The 21,247-nt window shown below is 40.9% G+C and overlaps 1 protein-coding gene across 18 annotated transcripts in view; it reads left to right on the top strand.

The window, feature by feature from the left end:
* Positions 1-21,247, top strand: part of tjp1b (tight junction protein 1b) — a 91,347-nt gene that overhangs the window by 54,892 nt on the left and 15,208 nt on the right. For 10 of the 18 annotated variants that reach the window (XM_061823911.1, XM_061823912.1, XM_061823920.1 and 7 more), the window contains 12 exons: positions 11,785-11,841; positions 12,395-12,519; positions 12,626-12,728; positions 12,876-13,191; positions 13,856-13,962; positions 14,519-14,687; positions 14,830-14,974; positions 17,174-17,307; positions 19,373-19,478; positions 19,810-19,960; positions 20,497-20,605; positions 20,696-20,915. In XM_061823911.1, coding sequence (XP_061679895.1) covers positions 11,785-11,841; positions 12,395-12,519; positions 12,626-12,728; positions 12,876-13,191; positions 13,856-13,962; positions 14,519-14,687; positions 14,830-14,974; positions 17,174-17,307; positions 19,373-19,478; positions 19,810-19,960; positions 20,497-20,605; positions 20,696-20,915 — 1,742 coding nt within the window. The other 8 variants (XM_061823913.1, XM_061823927.1, XM_061823929.1 and 5 more) reach the window with 4 other exon arrangements.

The raw sequence follows: 21,247 nt of genomic DNA, 5'->3' as shown, positions 1-21,247 counted from the left end.
AAGTAAAACATTTTCATGTTTGCATTTATCCCAGGCCGTGAGTATGGAAGTAAATTAGTGCCACCAGGATTTGAATTTGAAATGCTACAGAAAACTGGATTTGAATTTGAAATGTGAAGTGATCACATTGGCAATCGTTGCTACAGTTCACTGTCTGAAATTCAACCGGCTACAATTTACTGTCTGAAATTCACCGTCTGTGTCACCAGGCAGTGTTACTTCAGGTCCGAACCAAATAGCCAGCCAATCCAGTTACGCTTTCTTAGTATGCGACGTCACGTGACTAAGAAAGCGTAACTGCGATTAGCTGGGTGTTTGGTTCTGACCTGAAGTAACCGTGCCTGGTGGCACAGGCGGTGAATTTTAGACAGCGAAATGTAGCCGGTTGAATTTCGAACAGGGAATTGTAGCCGACTGAATTTCAGGCAGCGAATTGTAGCAAGTTGAATTTCAGACAGCGAATTGTAGCAACTATTGAAAATGTGATCACTTTACATTTCAAATTCAAATCCTGTTATCTGTGGCATTTCAAATTCAAATCCTGTTATCTGTGGCATTTCAAATTCAAATCCTGTTTTCTGTGGCATTTCAAATTCAAATCTTGGTGGCACTAATTTACTTCCATACGTGAGTTTAATTGCTGCTGCTATAAAAGCTTATTCAATGGAATGTGACTAACTTCTTAAATGGTCGATCCCTATAATTTAGTGGACAAAGCAAAATGCAAATTGTCCATCCCCCAATGAAACAGTTGCGGCGCCATTTTGAAGACAGAGACAACTTTTTCTCCTTACACCTACAGACCCCTTTTGGATTCTACAAGTAAACCAGAACATCCGGAAACAGCCCATGGCTTGGGAAGAGCATACAAACTGCAGATAACGGTTTTAATTAAATTCTTAACTTGGAAATAATTTAATGTGTGCAAGCGAGGCATCTAGCAAGATATAGCGACCATAGCTATGTTGAAACTGCAGGTCTTCTTTTTTTTTTTTCCAAAGTGAAATGTATCTTAATATTATAAAAACAAACTAATTGCGCATCATGCACTGCAATGTGACTGTAGCCAAATTGTATCCTAAAATATGTAATCAGTTAGCACGGGATTTGAAGTGGATAATTTTCTTGAATGACCTGCATTAAAAATTCGTTGGGTGTGAATTGTAAAATTTAAAAGCTTTTGCATGGTCAGTAGTTACATGTTTATGAATATATAATTATTCATATATATTTTTCATAGCAAAATACAAAATGTGGTACAAAATGCTTCTTAACAACGAGCCAAACTTGATTTTAGTAAAGATGTAGCTGCTTCCAAAACATGCGATAGATAAAATTACAACTAAATACTTTAGTTGGAAACTTACACAACTTTCAAACTGTGTAATTGCCGACAAAGGAGATAATGGAGCGCTCTGCATGGCTCAGGCGCCGCAGCATTAGTTTGCGTCTGGTAGTTTTTCCGTAGCGTAATCCAACTCGAGTTTTGCCACACATGGAGTTACATTTCCAACCAAAAATACACACAAAACCAACAAAGCAGTGGCAAGTGTGCTGTGACATGATGGTTATTACAAGGGCTGGGGATGTGTCGCTGGCGTGGGGAAGGAATGAAGTGAAATGTCGAGGCCTCTGATACCAGAAGATCGATCCTCAAAAATAAACAAAGGGCTGTTTTTGCATTTTTCATATCACAAAGGCAATCAGTGATAGCGGTCATTAGCAGACGCTCGGATGGAGCACACTGTAGCACAAGCTCAGCACTGCAAAAGTCGGCTACAACACGAATAAAACAAAGTGCCAAGAGTAGCCTCAAAAATCGCAAGGTTCAACTGTCATCTTGCAGAATGTCGAGTTCCAGAAATCTCCCAAGGCCAAAAACTCTGCGTACATTGCAGAATTAATCCTGGAAGCAGTTTAGTTTTTTCACTGGATTCTTGTACCCTTCCAAAAGATGGTCTGACGTAACACAAGATGTTAGCACATCGGGTGAATCTCATGGGAGCTAAATTTGGCCAACATCAAAGGACTGGCTCCGGGATGGGACTGGGTTGTTTGACTTTTGAGATTCCACAGTACATTACACTTGTGGTTAAGGTAATACAGAAGTTTTCCTGTGACTCAACTTGGCTTAGAAATCCTCAGTTAAAACACGAGGGGTTGGTTATCAAGCGATCTCTGGAAATCTTATTGCTCAGCTATCAACACCAACCTCCTCTGTGACGCACAATCAAGCTTTCATTATCAGTGGTTTTCGCTGGCACTGTTTTCCTCATCCCACATACTGTGACAGAGACAAGATGGGATGCAGGTCATCAGCTCTGTTTATCAGCACATTCCTTCCTTTCTGGCCTCGGTGTGGTCTGCTGATAACTTCCACTGGGCTTGATTGAGTGCTGGAGTTGATATCCCCCCCCTGTACCTCTGGTCAGGATCAGTAGCTCCAGCTGTGGGTTGGGTGATGTTTTAAATATTTTCAAGAAAAAAAAATACTGGCTGCATCAGGTTGTAGTTGTTTGTATTTGTGTTGAGTGCTGTTAAAATGTTAATCTGGTAAATTTGTTGATCAAACGGTTACATATGCCAAACTTAAAAGAAAATGTTTTCTAGCTGGCTTTGCAAGTCATTAAAATGTCTTAAATATGTTTTGGTATTTCCACTGCTTGATACAAAAATAAGTCCAGTCACCTAAATCCCTCCAATGTGGTAGATGTTCTTACATCCCAGCCATAGGCGCCTGATCCATAATGTTTAGCTAAATCTAAAAATAGCACAGTTCTTTTAATGAACTTCAGGAAACACATAAGACTCGCGTGCCCCATGGTGAACAACAGTGCTTTTCTGTCATTGTTAAATCATGAAATCATTGTCTGCGCTTTGTGGGATGTAAATTTAATTTCCCTCTCACTGGTGGGATGCCCTGTTGCCTGTCAAGCATGATGAATGTGATTTTCCCAATTCCTGACAGTGTTTTAATGACAAATGGTTTGATCTTACTTATTCATTAGTGCTAAGTTAATATAAGTAAGAAATATTAACTGCTTGTATCATATATATGCCCATCATAATAGTACTTTTTGAAAGATGGTTAACAGTCTCTTTCCCTCTACCCTTAAAAGGATAAATACTTTCTTTACCACACCAACACTCAGGCAAGAGCAATCCTATCTTTGCCAATGTTTGCCATCTATGGGTTTTGTGACAAAATTGACTGGCTACTCTTCTCCACCTTGACCTCAGTCCTATTTCCAGATGATGAAAAACTTGATGCTCCCACAGCTATATTATGTGAAACACAGGTTACTATTAGGCCGTTGATCAACGAAAAGAGTTGCTAGACAGATTGAGATTAAAATATCAAACATTGACAGAATTGCAATATACATGTTCAAAATGAGAATCCTAACATAGATATTTGATAGGAGAAAAAAGGGTTAGCCCTATTTTCCATTTTCATTGAGGGTGTACTATTTTAAAGTGGTTGTGATGAACCAAGTGATTTTGGGAATTAAAATACTTGAATCATTGCTGCATACTGCACTGTAGCAACAGTGAGTCGGCGTGCGCCTTTTCAAGGAAGTGATGGAGGCGATTTGCACCTGCTTTGTTCTTTTCTTACGATGAGAGCTAGCTTTATGAGTACCAGCAGGATTTTTATTTATTTTTTTTTTTATTTATTTATTTTTTTGTCCGTTAAGTGTGTTAGAGCATCCTCCTCTCGAACACCCACTGTCCTCATGTCCTCCCTCACAACATCCATCAACCTTTTCTTTGGTCTTCCTCTCGCGCTTTTGCCTGGCAGCTCCATCCTCAGCACCCTTCTACCAATATAATCACTCTCTCTCGCCTCTGAACATGTCCAAACCATCGAAGTCTTCTCTCTCTCACCTTGTCTCCAAAACATCCAACTTTGGGTGTCCCCTAACAGCACAAGCCGAAAGAAAAAGAAGTGTGTTAGAGAAAAAGAGAGGAATGCTATGAAATGTTGACAAAAGGTGGAACAATGGATGACTGGTTAGCACATCTGCCTCACAGTTCTGAGGTCCTGGATTCAGATCCAGCCTAGTTTGCGTGGAGTGCGCATGTTCTGCATGGGTTTTCTCTGGGTACTACGATTTCCTCCCTCATCCCAAAAACGTGTAAGTAAGTCTCTTTCGGCGTGTCCCGTTAGGGGTCGCCACAGCGTGACATCTCAAATGAACGCTCATATTTGTTTGGCAAAGTTTTTATATTGGATGCACTTCCTGACTCTTGGGGAGTAGAGGCCCGAGAGAGATATGAACTCACGACGCCTGGTTTATCCAACGAATGCTCTAATCACTGGGCCATGGAGCCTCCCCATCCCAAAAAACGTGTGATAGATTAATATAAGGCTCTAAATTGTCCATAGGTATGAATGTGAGTGGGAATAGTTGTTTATATGTCCCCTGCAATTTGCTGTTAACCAGTTCTGGGTTTACCCCACCTTTTCTCCCCAGTTAGCCAGAATAGGCTCCAGTAAGTGGTGTAGAAAATGGATGGTTGGATTAGACGGCAGTAATGTTTTCTTTGGTTTCCATGTATATTGATATGATATGGTTGGCCCACGCTGTAGCTTCTAGCTAGCACTAGTCAGGGTCTGTGAGCAGTGCTAATGTCTGTGACCAAAGCCTTTATTTCCCTATTCTGACCTGGTCTTTTTGTTGTTTGAGGACATAACTGGATTTGCATCGTTTCTTGTGTGGTTTTCTATCACCATCAATTTTCTGTTCCGCTTATCCTCACTGAGGGTCACAGGCGATCTGGAGCCTATCCCAGCAGTTTTCTGGCAAGTGGCTGGATGGACCTGATTGCCAGCCAATTGTAGGGGATTTCCATTACCATCTCCCTGAACTGCTGTTAGTGACTTAAGTGGACAGTAGTAGATATTAGTGGATAATAGCAAATACCCTAAATTACTGTTGAACTAGGTTACATGTGGGTATCACATGCTTCTGTTCATGTAGTGTTTTCTTCTTCCAGCTTATTTAGCAACATAGGTGGCGTTGAATATTACAAACACCTATACGTTTGATGAAGTCTAATTACCGTCTCTCCAAAAGTATTAGAATGGCGCAGTCACTTTCTTTTGTTTTTGTTGTATAGTGAAGACATTTGTGTTTCAGATCAAATTATTATGAGACAAAAGTTCAGGATTCCATCTTTTATTTCCACCTACATCTAGATTTGTTAAAATCCTCAGGAGAGAGCATGTTTTGTTTGAAGCCACCCACTTTTCAAGTGAGTAAAATTATTGGAACAGACATTATTAAATTAGCTTAAACTGAATAACATTTAATATTCAGTGGGTTATCCCTTACTTGCAATAAATTGCATTAAGCCTGTGACCCATTGAGTTCAATAGACTGTTGTATTCGTTATTTGAAATGCCTTACCCGGCCTTGTTGGTTACTGGGGGTTTCTCCCTTCAGTCTCCTCTTCATGAGGTAAAATACATGCTCTATTGGGTTAAGGTCTGGTGATTAACTTGGCCATTTTAAGACTTTCTACTTCGCCCCTAATGGAGTCCTTTTTGTGTTGGCGGTGTGCGTGGGGTTATTGTCTTGTTGCATGATGAAGCTTCTCCCAATTAGTTTGGATGCATTTTTCTGTAACTGGCAGACAAAATGGTTTTGTAGACTTGAGAATTAATTCTCCCACTGCCATCATGAGTTGCATCATCAATAAAGACGCAAGAAGCAGTCACGCAAGCTTGGGCTTGGCCATGACACCATGCTTCACACATGAGCTTGTGTCTTTTAGATCATAAGCAGATCCTTTCTTTCACCATATTTTGGCTTTTCCATAACTTTGGATGAGGTCGGTTTCATCCATCCATAAAACTTTGTAGCTCATCTGTATTTCTGGGATTTTCCACCGATGTTCATTTTTGGTAACACAAAAATGCTAATCTTTCATAATTATTTATGATATAGGACATTTAAAAATTTTTATACAGATTTTCACGAGAATCACGGAAGTTGGCAGATGATTTGCTACATAAAATCACGACCCACATAAAATCACGTGGTGGGTCGGATCTGACCGGTCCTTGAATTTGACACATGCGCTGCAACAAATACAAAGGAATTGAGCTTTTATGGAACCTGCGATTGGCTAACGACCAGTTCAGATTGTACCCCACCTCCCACCCGAGGATAGCCAGGATAGGCTCCAGGACCCCCATGACCTTAGTGAGGATAAGTAGTACGGGAGATGAATGAATAATACTCCAGCATCTTAGAGTGGAAGTGGAAGAAAAAAATTAGCCCAACAAAGCAATCAGTTAGTATTAATGTAACACAGTGGTAAACATACTCATCTTTTTCTTTTTTTTGTGGGGGTGCGTCAAATTCAAAACAAGCGATTTGCAAAGTTTGTTTTTGAGCATTAAATATCTTGTCTTTGTAGTGTATTCAATTGAATATACTAGGCTGAAAATGATTTGTAAAACAGGAGTGCGTTCTGTTGCTGTTTTGCACAACGTTCCAACTAGATTGTAATTGGGGTTTTTATGTATGTCGGTCCATATCAGCTGGTCTATAATAGCTGCTAAATTGCTTCTGTAGTCTGAGGTTAACTCAGTGGTTTGTCCTCAAGTGGAGCGCTGGGGTCATGTTATGCAGAGTGAAACATTGCATTGTGAATGCCCGATACAGCAGCGGTGTAATGTTAAGTCCCTTCAGGTCATTCATTCGCTGTGACACCTGTCTTTTCAATCTGACCCGGAGCACCAGCTGCATTATAAATCAATAAAACTTTCCAACATATTGTGAGCTGTTTTTTTTTTCCTGTAAGTAGTGAAGGGGGGAGGGAATTCTGCTTTTATGTTTTTAAGCTTTAATTGCAATGGAATGCCCAAAGTCAGCTGAGTGAGGCTCCAATTCACTCTTGAGCCTAGTCAGGATAAGCGATACGGAAAATTGATGGATAGTTTGGTGTTGAGACATTTACTGTTAGTCGCTTTTACGAGGAACTGGTTAGTTCCCTATAAATAAAAAGCAACTCATCAAACTTCCACTGTTAAATTAACTTTTTTTAATTTTGTTCTGGCTGCAGATGAATGTCTCGCATTTTGTTTTGAAGTGTCGATTCAAGGGAGTTCTTTTTGTGATGTCACAATGGTTAAACTAATCTCTTTATGAAATCCAACACACTAATGGAAGAAGGGAGCAAAAGAATGTGGGTGGCTGAGAGAAAACCATGCTCGGACCAACATAGCAATTCAAGAGTTAATTCCAATACAGCAGTTTACACTGCGGATGGATTTTCACTAGCAGAGTAGTCCCTTGCTAAGAGTGGAACTGCAGATCCCACACAGGTCGCTGCCAAGCCCGAGGGGATTTGCTACAATCCCATGAGCGTGAGTTGGAGGGAGGGATCCAGTTTGAAGAAGGATGTTCGGAGAGCATGTCTCTGGCCTCTGTACGTGAAGCAGAGGAGAATTGCGATGCAGCTTCTATAAAGCATCATCTGAGTTCATAATTAATGTTGTCTCTTAGCAGGGAGACGGAAGTAAGGTGTGGGTTTGTTGCTGTGATTGGTGTCATACATTGCTGTTGCCGAACAAACTGTCGTTAAACAGGAAATTCTTTTTCTCGTAACTTCTAGCATACGTGACATGAACTAAAATAAGTTCCTCTGTTGTTGGTGTTTAACAATGCTTATTCACAGTTTTGTTGACGCATCACATTCTTTGCAGACCTGGTGTATCAGTTGTTAATCTGACCATCTTTAGCAAATGCTTCTCTTTCATGTTTCGCTGAATATTTGGACACCCATTTTTGCATAAACTTGAACCTCATTGTGGTGGCCCAAAAAGGTATTTTCCTCTACTGGTTAAAAGTAGACTTGTGCTTTTCATAAAAAAGTAACATGGAATGAGTTGTAAATAATGTAAAGGTAAGTACATAATAAGCTTTTTGAAGTTTAATCTGTGCAGCTCTGCTAAATCAAAAACCTCACCAGTTATGGGATATTCTGTTTTTCTAGGAATGTTGTGTACTCTTGTGTAGGGTGGCATAATAAATGACTGGTTAGCACATCTGCCTCATGGTTCTGAGCACTGGGGTTCAAATGCCACCACCGCCTGTGTGTTTTTTCCTACATCCCCAAAACATGCGTGGTAGGTTGAAGACTCTAGATTGCCCTTTGGTGTGAATGGTTCTTGATATGTCCCCCTTACAGTTGGCTGGCAGCAGAATACAATAGATGTTGTGCTTCTACTGTATTCTGCTGCTCAGTGCAGCATTCTGCCTCAATAGAGTTTTTCTATTGCCAAGACCTTTTTTTTTTTAAATATTATTTAAATTTTTTTTTAAAAAGTAGATAGACAATGAAGCCTCACCCTTCAAGGCTTTTTAGGTATATAACATAGACGGAACTATTAATGAAGAAGAAATGTAGATCTTTTTTCTGATCTCTGTACAGTGTTTGTGCTTCCGTGCCTGTCTGTGCATGCATTGCATTATGGCAATTTCTGAGCAATTGGCTAATTAGAGAGACTTTTATCATTAGTTTTAGTCATAATGGAATACTGTACAATGGTACCTAAACCTTTTCCCTCTATTGTTGCTGCATTGACATTCCCCTCTTGGTGTCTTTTACTTTTTTTCCTCAAAAGCTGTTTTGCATTTGTAGCCTGCTCACGCTCACTGCTTACACTGAGGACATGGCAGCAAACGGGAGCTATTTTACTAAACAGCAACCATTTCGTCAGTGTTCTGGAATTTGTTGGTTTGGAGTGTCAGAGAATAATCAACAAACAGTCCACTGCTATATAAAGACTGTTCAAACCAAAACGAGCCTCCATGCAGTTCCTCAGGCTTGGCTGTCAGAGTGCCTCCTTTCTGCAAGTATCGTCTTTTTGGAGGGATACACAGAAATTTTCATGACTACTCGAATCCCAGTTTGAGTCACCACTGATTCTTGTACAGCTCCATTATTAAGACTAAGCAATACAGTCAGTCAGTACAAGGCATGTGATCTAATGTGATGTGAATGGCATGTACCTTGAGGGCGATTGGCTATTTGCTATAATTTTCTTTTTTTTTTTTTTTTTTTCAGGGACAAAGGTTTAGCTTGTTTGGGAGCAGCCCTTTTTTTTTTTAAATCGGTATTTTCAGTGACAGTTGTTACATTAATACTAAAGGAAATTTTTGTTTAAATTTCAATTTTATTAAAATGTATTAAAGGTTTTGTTTGAAGGGGCAATTTCACTTAGGATTGACGAATGTCATTGTCAATTGCTTCTTGTTTTTATTCAAGGGGGGAAATGGTGAAATTAAATTTATTGGGCAGTGGGAATTCTGGCATTTAATTTTAAGGCTACTGTATATCTCCCAGCCCTACCCTCAATAGTGGGTTCCATCTGTGTGATGGTCCATCTGCGTTGTGCCTATTCCCTAGTTGCTTGTCTATAATCCCCCAGGCATGGCCCGAGCATCTTCATCGAGCTGCCAGCATTGGCTCGGCCTTGTGGCATGAAGCTTGTGTTGGCACGAGTTGTTTGTGCTCAAGCAGACTAAAAACACATCAGCTGATGGTACTACCTAACTGTAAAGGAGCTGTTTTCTCGAAAGCAATGGTATTGCTTGGATTATCATTAAAGTTTTTTTTTTTTTAATGATTACAATTGACATGTTCTGGGTGGAAACTAAATAGTTTAAAATGACAAGGGTCTTGTTTTCTTTTTGCCTTGGTGCCAATATCATTATCCACAGGTCTGAAATGGTGAGACTGTTATGATTAAATGATGAAATTTGCCATCTGTATGTAGGGTATCGATATATATATATATATATATATATATATATATATATATATATGTATGTGGTCGTACCAATCATAAAAGAGAGAATTAAAAAACACTAGAGAAACATTTTTTCTGGGCAAACTGGCTACTGATATTCATTGCTGCCTCCCATACGTAATGGACCATTCTGACTGGCGATCTTAAGCTCCCACAAGCTTCCAAAATGGCGACTGAACAGAACAGGTTTGAAGTCGATTCTCTTTAACGTGTATTCCAGATAATAGATAATGCAGTATGTTTTTTGCCAAATGCGTCAGACATGTCCAAGAGAGTTCTACAGAGAGGTCTCAACTATTTCAGGCAAGGATATGTACACAAAATTATGATTTTTGAACGGACCAGGACGCACTGTCAAGAGTTACAGTGAAATGTTGGCGATCGATGCAAAAATGTGTGACGCCTCACAAACTTCATATTGAAATCCAACAGGATAAAATAGTGGAATGTTCACATTTAGTTGTACGTGCGGTCCTGCGCAAGCCTTAATCCATCGTTGACACTTCATCAACTGTATTTTAGGCTTTGGAAAATGTATCAACCGGGCCCCTTGTAACCTAGCAGGATACCTTTCATCAGAATTGCACGTTCCCCAAGCGCATCTGAGGACTATTTTCTTCGTAACATTAACTTTTCCAAGCCCACGCTATTGACAACCAGCATTGCTTGTGGGACACTATGGTGAGAGGGGCGTGTTAAGACCATGCAGCAATCTGATTGCACGAGTGATTGACAGGTCGGAAAGGTCCATTTCTACTGGTGGCATTCTGAGCTTATTGTGGTTCGCAGTTAGTCTTCACCGTACAGCATTTATCAATTGCTGTATGAAGAGTAGTTGAGTAGCAGAATGCACACAACCCTGCATTCCTTTCCACAGCAAAACACTAACTACTATCTTGACTATCCCCAGCTCACTCCTATAATTATGTTTTAAATAGATATGTTAATACCTACCAGTGTATAAATCCAGACCTGCAATGCTTAATTCAGTTGTAGAAAACATGTCTGAAGATCTAAAGAGATAACCTTTGACTTTCTTAAAATTATACACATTACCACAGTACACACCAGACCAGTGTTTTTTTGTTTTTGATTCGTAATTGCATTTGAACCCACCTGCACCAGCTAATGTAACCTTCAAAGGAACTGTATAATGCAACTTAAATGTTTGTTTGCATCCTCTCTCCCTGTTTGTTTCTTTTGTTTATAAGATGGCTAGGCATTTTGTTTGTTTATATATCCAACAGTGTTTTCCCAACCAGCACTGCAAATGTCGGGCCACTTAAAAAACACAGCGGTCCCCGTGTTACCGGAGCAACAAGCTCTGCAGGAGGAAAATGCCAAACTGCATGCCTTCAAAGGGGAGGGTGTGCGTCATAGGGAGAACAGGAGGGATGGTGAAAGAAAAGCAAAGTACTTTAAATTAGTTTTCCCTGAATTTTGTGAGGCTTTTACTCAATTTATATCATTTTTGTGTTTTCATGGCTAACTGTACAGTATATTTCCTATTCAGTGAGAAATAACTACAGAAAATGAGGTCTATTTTCTCCCTTGAATGAGTACAGCTACAGTTTCTGACTTATTTGCGTGGGTGCTGCTACGGCACTGCTCAGATGGACCTTACATGCAAATCAGTTTCCGTTTGGCGAAATTTGCAGTTTTGAACTCAAAAATAGGACATTTTTGTGAGGCGTGTAGCTCAGATTCATTTTTTGGAGGGGGAGGTGTAGATAGCTATCGCTCTTGCTATCGTCATGGGCTCTTTTGAACATGGTGAATGAGCGCAGCTAGATTCATTTCACACATCCACCGTCCACACACATGTAATTTCTGAATATTACGTACTCTGAGGTGGACCAATGCATTGTCCTGATGTTCCGTCTGTGTGCTTGTGACTCCTTGAAAAAGTCACAGGAGGACACAGGAGTTCACTGTCTTCTTTGCGTGTCTTTTAGAGTGCAGCAATGGAGGAGACTGTCATTTGGGAACAGCACACTGTAACATTGCACAGGGTAAGTATTCAAAGACTCTTTGCAATGAAACTCTTTTCTTTGAAAAACTGGTCTTGGTCCAATTAGTTTCACACTCGCATTTTTCTCTTTATTTTTGTAAATGGAAATCCAGATATATCCCTTGTGTGACACTGTATTCAGTTTTGAAAGGTTTGCTAACTTAATTAAAGACTACCTGAAAATGTAAGAGCATGATAGTCACCTGATATCAATTATTTGAATTTATTCCATGTTGGACGGCAGTAGCTCATTCATAATGACTTGGGCTTTGTAACTAGTGTTACCGTTTTGAATTTGGAACCAGCGGTTTGTGAGAGGCTGGTCTGCTTCTTGCCAACTGTGCACCAGTAAAGCCCTGATCATGAACACCCCCAGACTCAACTTACGGGTATACAGTATTTCATGTCATCAATGACATTTTTATTTAGTTTGTTTGTTCCTGTGGTGTGCATTAAAATGTATAAAAGCGTGAAAGTTGGATTTCCCTGTCAGCCATAATAATAAACGAGATTGAAATAATGAAATGTTCATTGTCATGTATTTCTAAATACAGGCACCAGGGTTTGGCTTCGGCATAGCCATATCAGGAGGCAGAGATAACCCTCATTTTCAGAGCGGTGAGACCTCCATTGTTATTTCAGATGTGCTAAAAGGCGGCCCGGCAGAAGGCCTACTGCAGTAAGTTCTTCAACTATTTTTGGCAGCACAGTCTGATTATTATTACATTTCCCATCTTGCTCCAGAACACCTCCAGCATGTCTCCTCTCCTTGTGCCCGCCTACAGGGAAAATGACAGAGTGGTCATGGTCAATGCTGTCTCCATGGATAATGTGGAACACGCCTATGCAGTTCAGCAGCTTCGTAAAAGTGGAAAAATTGCCAAAATTGTGAGTTAAATTGTGTTATTTAATATTGAAGAATATTATTTTATTGTCAGTAATTCAGATATTGAAAATGGGAGCTGAGTTTGATCAGTGAAGTTGATTCATCCCTCTCTAACTGATACTTTCTAATATCTCGTTTCCTTTATGCAGACAATCCGACGTAAGAGAAAGGTGCATGTCCCCATGGGTCGTCTCGGGGAGCGGGAAACGATGTCAGAGCATGACGAGGAGGAGGACAGCTACGATGAAGAGATATATGAGACGCGCAGCGGACGCAGTGGCGCGTACAGCGGCATGGGTGGAGCCATGGGTAGGCGCAGCGGTCGCAGCTGCGGCCGAAGGGAGAGGGAACGTGAACGAAGTGGCTCGCGGGAGAGAAGTCTCTCGCCACGCTCAGATCGCCGCTCACACAATCTGCCTCCGCGCCCTGCCAAAGTCACACTGGTCAAGTCGCGCAAAAATGAAGGTGAGGCTCACAAAGTCGGAGATAGAAGAGCGTAAGACAATTAGTCCGATTTGTAATATGGGAAGCGGCACGGTGGATTAGCACAGTTCTGAGGTCCCGGGCTCAATCCCAGACTCGCCTGTGTGGAGTTTGCATGTTCTCCCCGTAACTGCGTGGCTTTTCTCCGGGCACTCCGGTTTCCTCCCGCATCCCAAAAACATGCAACATTAAGTGGACACTCTAAATTGCCCCTGGGTGTGATTGTGAGTGTGGCTGTTTGTCTCTATGTGCCCTGCGATTGCCTGGCAACCAGTTCAGAGTGTACCTCGCCTCCTGCTTGTTGACAGCTGAGATAGGCTCCAGCACTCCCAAGACCCATGTGGGGATAAGTTGCTAAGAAAATGGATGGATGGATGGTAATACAGAAAAATTACCTCTAAATTTATTTTCCTGAGGATCAGATTTAAAATCTCCCTAGTCAGTTTAGGTTAACTTCCAGGTAAGGCAAAACTGGCCAGCCACAGCAGAATCTCAAGTTACGCAAATAAATCTGAGTTAAGAAAATTAAAAGAGGAATTAACCTTCACTGTTAATCCTGGAGGGAGCCGCATCTGAGTGTGGTCTGTGCCATGCGGTTTTTGTCAACTCTGTGCTAACCTTGTCTTTTTTTGTTGTCATTCACAAGCAGAATATGGCCTGCGCCTGGCCAGCCACATCTTCGTCAAGGACATCTCCCCCGAGAGTTTAGCAGCCAGGGATGGAAACATCCAGGAGGGGGACGTTGTACTGAAGGTGAGGGGTTTCTGGTGGAGAACGATAAAAAAAAAAGTGTGAAACAACTGATTGGATCGTGTGATGTTCTTTTTGGCATGGTTGAAAGTGGAGTTAAGGAGTGGTAATGTAGCAGATTTGAAATGTAGCAACCACTTTGGGTTTTTTTGTTTTGTTTTTATTTTTTTGCTGCAGTTTTGTGCTGTCAAATGTTGCATAACAGCACTTACAGATGCAGCTGGTGCATTTCCAGAATGTCAGTAACCCTTCTCAGTGGGAAGCAGTTTTACACCACTCCTTCTCTGGCAGTGTCAATCAAAACCAAGAAATAACGGTGATACAGTTTTTATTGGATCTTAGCGGCTTTTGATCCCAATTAATTTTTTGAGTTGCTACTCAATACCCTTCAGTATGATTTCACTGTGATAAGGATGGCCAATGTTGCTGTTGATCTGCATCCAGTCAGGACCATGCTTGGTACTAAAATTACAAACGTATACTATGATTTTAAAAATATCTGACTGGGAGGAAAACATTTTGAAGTTGTAGGTAACAATCTGCCCTCTGCTTCTCGTAGATCAATGGCACAGTTACTGAGAACCTCTCATTGATTGATGCCAAGAAGCTGATAGAAAGGTCAAAAGGCAAGCTAAAAATGGTTGTTCAGAGGGATGACCGAGCGACCTTGCTGAACATCCCTGACCTCGACGACAGCATTCCTTCAGGCAACGCCTCCGACAGAGACGGTGAGATCGGTGTTAAGCGGTAACTGCTAACTGTTCTCTGGCTGCCAGTATTTAACACGGGCATCTGCGTGTGTGTGTGTGTGTGTGTGTGTGTGTGTGTGTGTGTGTGTGTGTGTGTGTGTGTGTGTGTGTGTGTGATCAGACATTTCAGATATCCATTCTCTGGCATCCGACCATTCTAATCGATCGCATGACAGACTTCGTAGCAACCGCTCCCGCTCTCCAGACAGACGATCGGAACCGTCAGATCACTCCAGACACTCGCCACCTCAAATCAGCAATGGCAGGTGAAGGACCAGCGATCCACAAAAGATGCATAATTTCATACATTACTGTGTAAATATATGAGATCATTTTTGGATCAATATTTTATATACTTCCATCCATCTATCTATCAATTTTCCTTATTGTCTGTTTAAATAGAGAAAAATAATGACTTAATAACAATTTGATTTGTTTAGAAGAAAATCAAAAATCAAAATTAGATTTAACTGTAAACTTGAACGAGAAAGAGTTAACTGCTGATTTTTTTTTTCTCTCCAATTATACTTAGCCCAAGCAATTTGTTACACTTAATTCTAGTCTTGAAACAAGAAATAAACTTGTGGCAGTTTTGTCTCGTGACTTGTTTCAAAATGTAAAAGCTGTTTATCTTGACAAATTTGAATCATACGTGTAGAACAGCAACTTGACGGGCAGATACACGTTCATAAAAAGCATCACTGTACATACTTAATGTGATTTACCTTATCTATTGCCCCCCCACTCAACACACACACACTGTGACCAACCTAGCAAATACCATAGGTTTATGGTTCACGTAAAATGTGACTATTTAGTTGTAGAACTAGGGAAGCATGGTGTCTCAGCTAGAAAGCGTGGGCCTCACAGTTCTGAGGTCCCGGGTTCAATCCCAGACCCGCCTGTGTGGAGTTTGCATGTTCTCGGCCGTGCCTGCGTGGGTTTTCTCCAGGCACTCTGGTTTCCTCAACCATCCCAAAAACAGACCACTTCCAGTTCAGGGTGTACCCTGTCTCCTGCCCGTTGACAGCTGGAATAGGCTCCAGCACTCCCGCGACCCTCGTGAGGATAAGCGGCTAAGAAAATGAATGAATGAATGAATGGATGGATGGATAGTTGTAGAACTAGTCATATTTAGTGTAATAGTGTAAATCTTTAGTAGGATGGCAGAGTATACGACTTGTTAGCAGGTGTGCCTCTCAGTTTGGAGGACCAGGGTTCAAATCCTGGCCCCATCTGTGTGGAGTTTGCATGTTCACCCTGTGCCTGTGTGGGTTTTCTCCAGGTACTCCAGTTTCCTCCCAGATCCCAAAAACATGCATGGTCTGTTGATTGAAGAGTTTAAATTGCCCATAGGTGTGAATTTGAGTGCGAATAAATGTTTGTGTACCCTGCAATATGCTGTCTACTAGTTCAATGTGTTCCCCGCCTCTCGCCCCAAAATAGCAGGAATAGAGTTCAGTACACCTGCAATGGATGGATGGAAATCTTGAATCAATTTAAAGCACAGTGCCAGAGTCAGATAGATGTTTTATTATTTTTATAAAAGATATCTAACAACATATCTTTTCAACACTTACCTTGAAACATACTTAATGTACGTATTTAAAAAATACACCAATGACTTTGGTCTCGTTTTAAACTCACCAATTTTCCCAACAAAGAAATGCTTTTTGCGTGCATTTTTGAATTTTTTATACTACAATACAGCATTCGAGTCTATTTAGAATACCAACTTTCGGAAGGGAACTATACAAAAAAAAAATCTGTTGTTGCTGAAATTAAACAACTATTATAAATTGACATCGAGGGTATTTTCCCCTCATGTGGAAAACTATGCTGCATTGTCCTGTAAGAGAGTGCTGGTAAGTAAAGTTAGTAGTGACACCAAATAAATGTCTGTAAATGCGCTTAACAAGGTAGTGGAGCAATTTTTTCAAAATCCTTTTGACTCCTCTCAATCACACACTAAGGTATCAATCCACATGCTCTGTCGGCGTTACGCTAGCACCAAATAGGCAAGCTGTAAACAAGGTGACCTGTTTGACTGTTTTACAGCATTGTGTGCAATCGCTGCTATTGTTTATTTGAACCTGGCGGTGACTTTTTTTTACTAGATTTTTTTTTTTGCAGCCTTAGCGGCCTACAGTCCTACCTCTACAGACTGTGTCTACATGTAACCTTGAAGAAGAGAGTTAAAGATGCTCTATAAATAGAACACATAAAAGAAAAAAACGTGTAACCTTTAATACCAAGATACTCTCTGAGACTCAACCTGTTCAATTGTCCTGTTTTTTTTCCTGCTCCTTATGGGAGTGGGGGATCCATAAATTTTAGTGTAATAAACCCTGGTGGCTGTTCTTTGTAGCAAAGATACGGATTTTGTTACCTCTCAGCTCTTACAGGCCAGCTGCGTGTATTTGATGAACTGTACAAATCCATATATTTTTTTTTTTTCATCTTAGTCACAGAAGTCGAGATGAGGAGCGGATATCAAAAGCAGCTTCAACACCAGCAAAGCTTTCAGAGGAAGTCCCTCTGCCCAAGCCGAAAGAGCCAGCTCTTGCTAAAGATGAGAAACAACTTCCACCGCTCCCAGGTCAGACAAGCCTATCTTTGACAATGTGCTTCCTGTCTTACATACAACAGAAAAGCTCTGGGTTTTTTTGTTTGTTTTTTTTTTTTAATACATGAATTCCAAGAAAACATTCAGCTTCAGCCAGGCGTAACTTTCCTGGAGCTCTGTGAAAATAAAGTATATGATCTTATTTAGTCTTGACGTCTCATTGCAGCCTGCAGCACTCCGCTTATTGTCTGTTTGTCCTTACTGCTCAGGACTCTGTGTACCTTCAGTGAATGTGCGTGTGTGTTATATGTACAGTTCTGCTCACCATTATTGGCACCCATGAAGTTTAAAGGGGAATTCCGGTGGTTTGCATTAACAATGTAGCCAATAGGTCATGTAATATGTACTCTATCTTGACAATGTGAATGTTAAATCCTCTCTCATTTAATAGTGTTTTGAGAAGATTTTTGTCAACAATTACAAATTTTCAGGGGCGCTGGCATTTTCGCGAGTCAACCAGCTACTAGCATACTCTGCTGGCCCTGTATGCGCCTGACTGAGCACCAGAGCTCGGTTACTCACCAGTTCAACCCGCAGGAAAGTTAAGAGTACATCCAAACGGGACAGCAACTTTTCTTCTGCCTTTTTTTTTTTCGCCATTATTTTTCTGGTTCAACCAAAGAGGGAGAAGAGCAGAATGACCTACGTGGGTGGATGTGACATATTACATGCTGTTCCAAACATTCGATTACATGGGACACCATTTATGCCCAGCGCTGATTTCTCTGATTTATCCTCATCTGATGAAGAAACAGCAGTATCAGTTGATCGGGAAGACGGAGGAATACTTCCATACAGATTTGAACCTGTGGCTGTAAATAATGCTGCTGAGCGGCGGAGCCGTTAGCTCGCTTCCCGCTGAGCCCCGGAGCTCGCTAGTCAGAATCCGTGTCATTCTGCCTGAAGAACCATCCAAATATTCAATATTATTTACAGCCGAGCGGCGGACCAAGCTCCGGAGCTTACTCCCCGGCAGAGCAAGCTCACGGCTCCGCCGCTCGGCGGACCTCAGCTCACGGCTCCACCCGCTTGGGAGCATTATTTACAGCCACAGGTTCAAATCTGTATGGTAGTATTCCTCCGTCTTCCTCCGATCAACCAATACTGCTATCTCTTCAGCAGATGAGGATAAATCCGAGAAATCAGCGCCAGGCATAATGGTCTCCCATATAATCGAGCGTTTGGAACAGCACCTAACACGTCATATCTGCGCACGTAGGTCATATGACTTGCGAAAATGGCAGTGCCCCTGAAAATTCGCAATTGTCGATTAAAAATCTTCTCAAAACACTATTAAGTGAGAGAGGCTTCAACATCACATTGTCAAGATAGAGTACAAATCATATGACCTATTGGATACATTGTTAATGCAACCCACCGGAATTCTCCTTCAAGTACGAAGTGTGAAAATTAGTTACGTGTAGCACAATTTTATCATGGAGAACTTGTTTGATACAAAAGAGCAAATGATATGGACCGATTGCGCAATGAAGCATTTGAGGAAAAGAACACCAACAGCTTGGTTTTTTACATCTGGTACTGGACCCTTTGATGTTATCGACAGTATCATAAATTAAAAAAATTATCAAGAGGTTTTAGATCAAAATGCCTTTAGCACTGTTGAAAAAAAACGTGGTTTCAGGCAGAAGATCATGGGTCCTCCACAAAGACAAAGAGGCAAAGCACAAATCCAAAAGTACACAGGGATGGTTGAAAAGGGAAAAAAATACTTTTGAAATGGCCAGCAATGAGTCTTGATCTCAGTCCAATTAAAAAATCTTTCACAGGAGCTGAAATGTGCCATTGGGAAAAGGAACCATCCAAATGTTCAAGAGCTTTAACAAATTGCAAATGAAACGCGGGAGAAAATACAACCTGAGTAGTGCAGAAAGATGATAGATGAAGACAACAAACCTTTGGAGGCGATCATTGCTGCCGCAGGGTGTGCAACCCAATATTAAACAGAGTTGCCAATACTGGTGAGCACGATTATGTAGGCCTTGTTTTGATGGCACTCCTCTGTCTCTGTGCAAATTAGAACCAAAGCCAGTTTACGCCCAGCCTGGACAGCCTGATGTTGACCTCCCTGTCAGCCCATCTGATGCCCCTGTGCCAAGTGCTGCTCACGATGACAGCATCCTTCGGTATTACGAAACATATTCTTCTTGAGCTGTTTCTAAAATTTTGTTCAAATTACAACGGTTAACGTAGCATTTTAAACTATAATGCGAAGGTGGCTAATCTTTGTGGTCATCAGCAAAAGTAGTTGACTACTTCAGTATAAGCAACAGGGGGCAGAGTGCATTTCATTCAGCGATTTACTTGACAGCTCTACAAAGTTGAAGAAAATACAAAAGTAGCGCAACATTCAGAGATCTGCTCACTACTACTTTGCTTTGGAGGACACAAAGATTCCATTAAAATGTATCATGTCTCCTAAAGTCTGACTTTGTTTTCTTTGTCCTTTGTCCTCAGGCCAAGCATGAAGCTGGTGAAGTTCAAAAAGGGGGAAAGTGTGGGGCTCCGACTGGCGGGAGGGAATGATGTTGGCATCTTTGTTGCTGGAGTGCTGGAAGATAGCCCAGCTGCGAAGGAGGGCCTGGAGGAGGGTGACCAAATTCTCAGGGTACTTCCATTTTCTCCAAAAATGATGTGTTTTAAGATGAATGTTCTTTAAATAATCTGTTATTTTGGTGAAAGGTTTTCACTTTTTAATAATTAGAATAGGGAATGCAGAGTGGCTTATTTTGCATGCAACTGAAGCTCTCCATTTTTATTGCTCCTAACACACAATACTCCAAAATTCCTGTACCTCCGAGATGGTGTCTTGGCAATGACTTGGGAATCCCAGTCAGCACACACAAAAAAAGGGTTTCCTTTCACTGTTTTATACCATTGCCATGCAGCCGTATATCTCTTTTGTCACACCTCCTTTCTTTAAGGAATGGCTTGAATTCTTGCACTGCACACAAAAATCTAGTTTCCTAAGCAATATGGAAGCACAGGGCTAGGAACTCTCTCAATTTACAGATTTATATACTACACCATGCTCTGTGTTGAAATAGGTATACAGTTTAGCTCTAATGCAGTGAATAGCTCAATTATTCTGTATTTAAAAAAAAAAAAAAAGCACCAGGAAAAATGTGCTTTACTTAATTGCAGGTAAACAACGTGGATTTTGCAAACATAATCCGAGAGGAGGCAGTGCTGTTCCTCTTGGATCTTCCTAAAGGTGAAGAGGTCACAATTTTGGCTCAAAAGAAGAAAGATGGTAAGTGAAGAGAAGATGCCAAAATATCATTTTAATCGCACTCAGAGATCCGAATAAGATTATTACTCCCCCACCGTACTTTTTTTGTAGTCTATCGGCGGATTGTGGAGTCTGACGTAGGTGACTCCTTTTACATCCGGACACACTTTGAGTATGAGAAGGAATCTCCATACGGATTAAGCTTTAACAAAGGCGAGGTGTTCCGTGTCGTGGACACCCTCTACAATGGCAAGCTGGGTTCCTGGCTCGCTATTCGCATTGGCAAGAACCATCAGGAGGTGGAGAGGGGTATCATCCCCAACAAAAACAGGTGATCTCGTCTTCACAAGCAGATGACAAAGGCCACATGATTGTCTCTTAGAGAAAAGAGACTTGATTTGTCAGAGAAATAAGATTGAGCAATGTGAATGTCATTGTTGTTAGTGTATATTTTGGTTACCGTTTAGCCGCAAATATAGGACAAAATATCATAAATGTCACTACAATGCATTGTAGTTCTACACCACTATGAGTGGGAATAGATTTTAGTGATGGATTTTATTGATTAGTGATTTTATTCATATCATAATGATTTTTTTTAAATGAAAAAACTGGTAGAGTAGAAGCAACATTTAACAATATGCACCACCAGAAAAACACAAG

The sequence above is a fragment of the Syngnathoides biaculeatus genome, chromosome 6 (assembly GCF_019802595.1).
Source record: "Syngnathoides biaculeatus isolate LvHL_M chromosome 6, ASM1980259v1, whole genome shotgun sequence".
NCBI lineage: Eukaryota > Metazoa > Chordata > Actinopteri > Syngnathiformes > Syngnathidae > Syngnathoides > Syngnathoides biaculeatus.
This window is presented reverse-complemented; position numbering and strand designations above follow the sequence as displayed.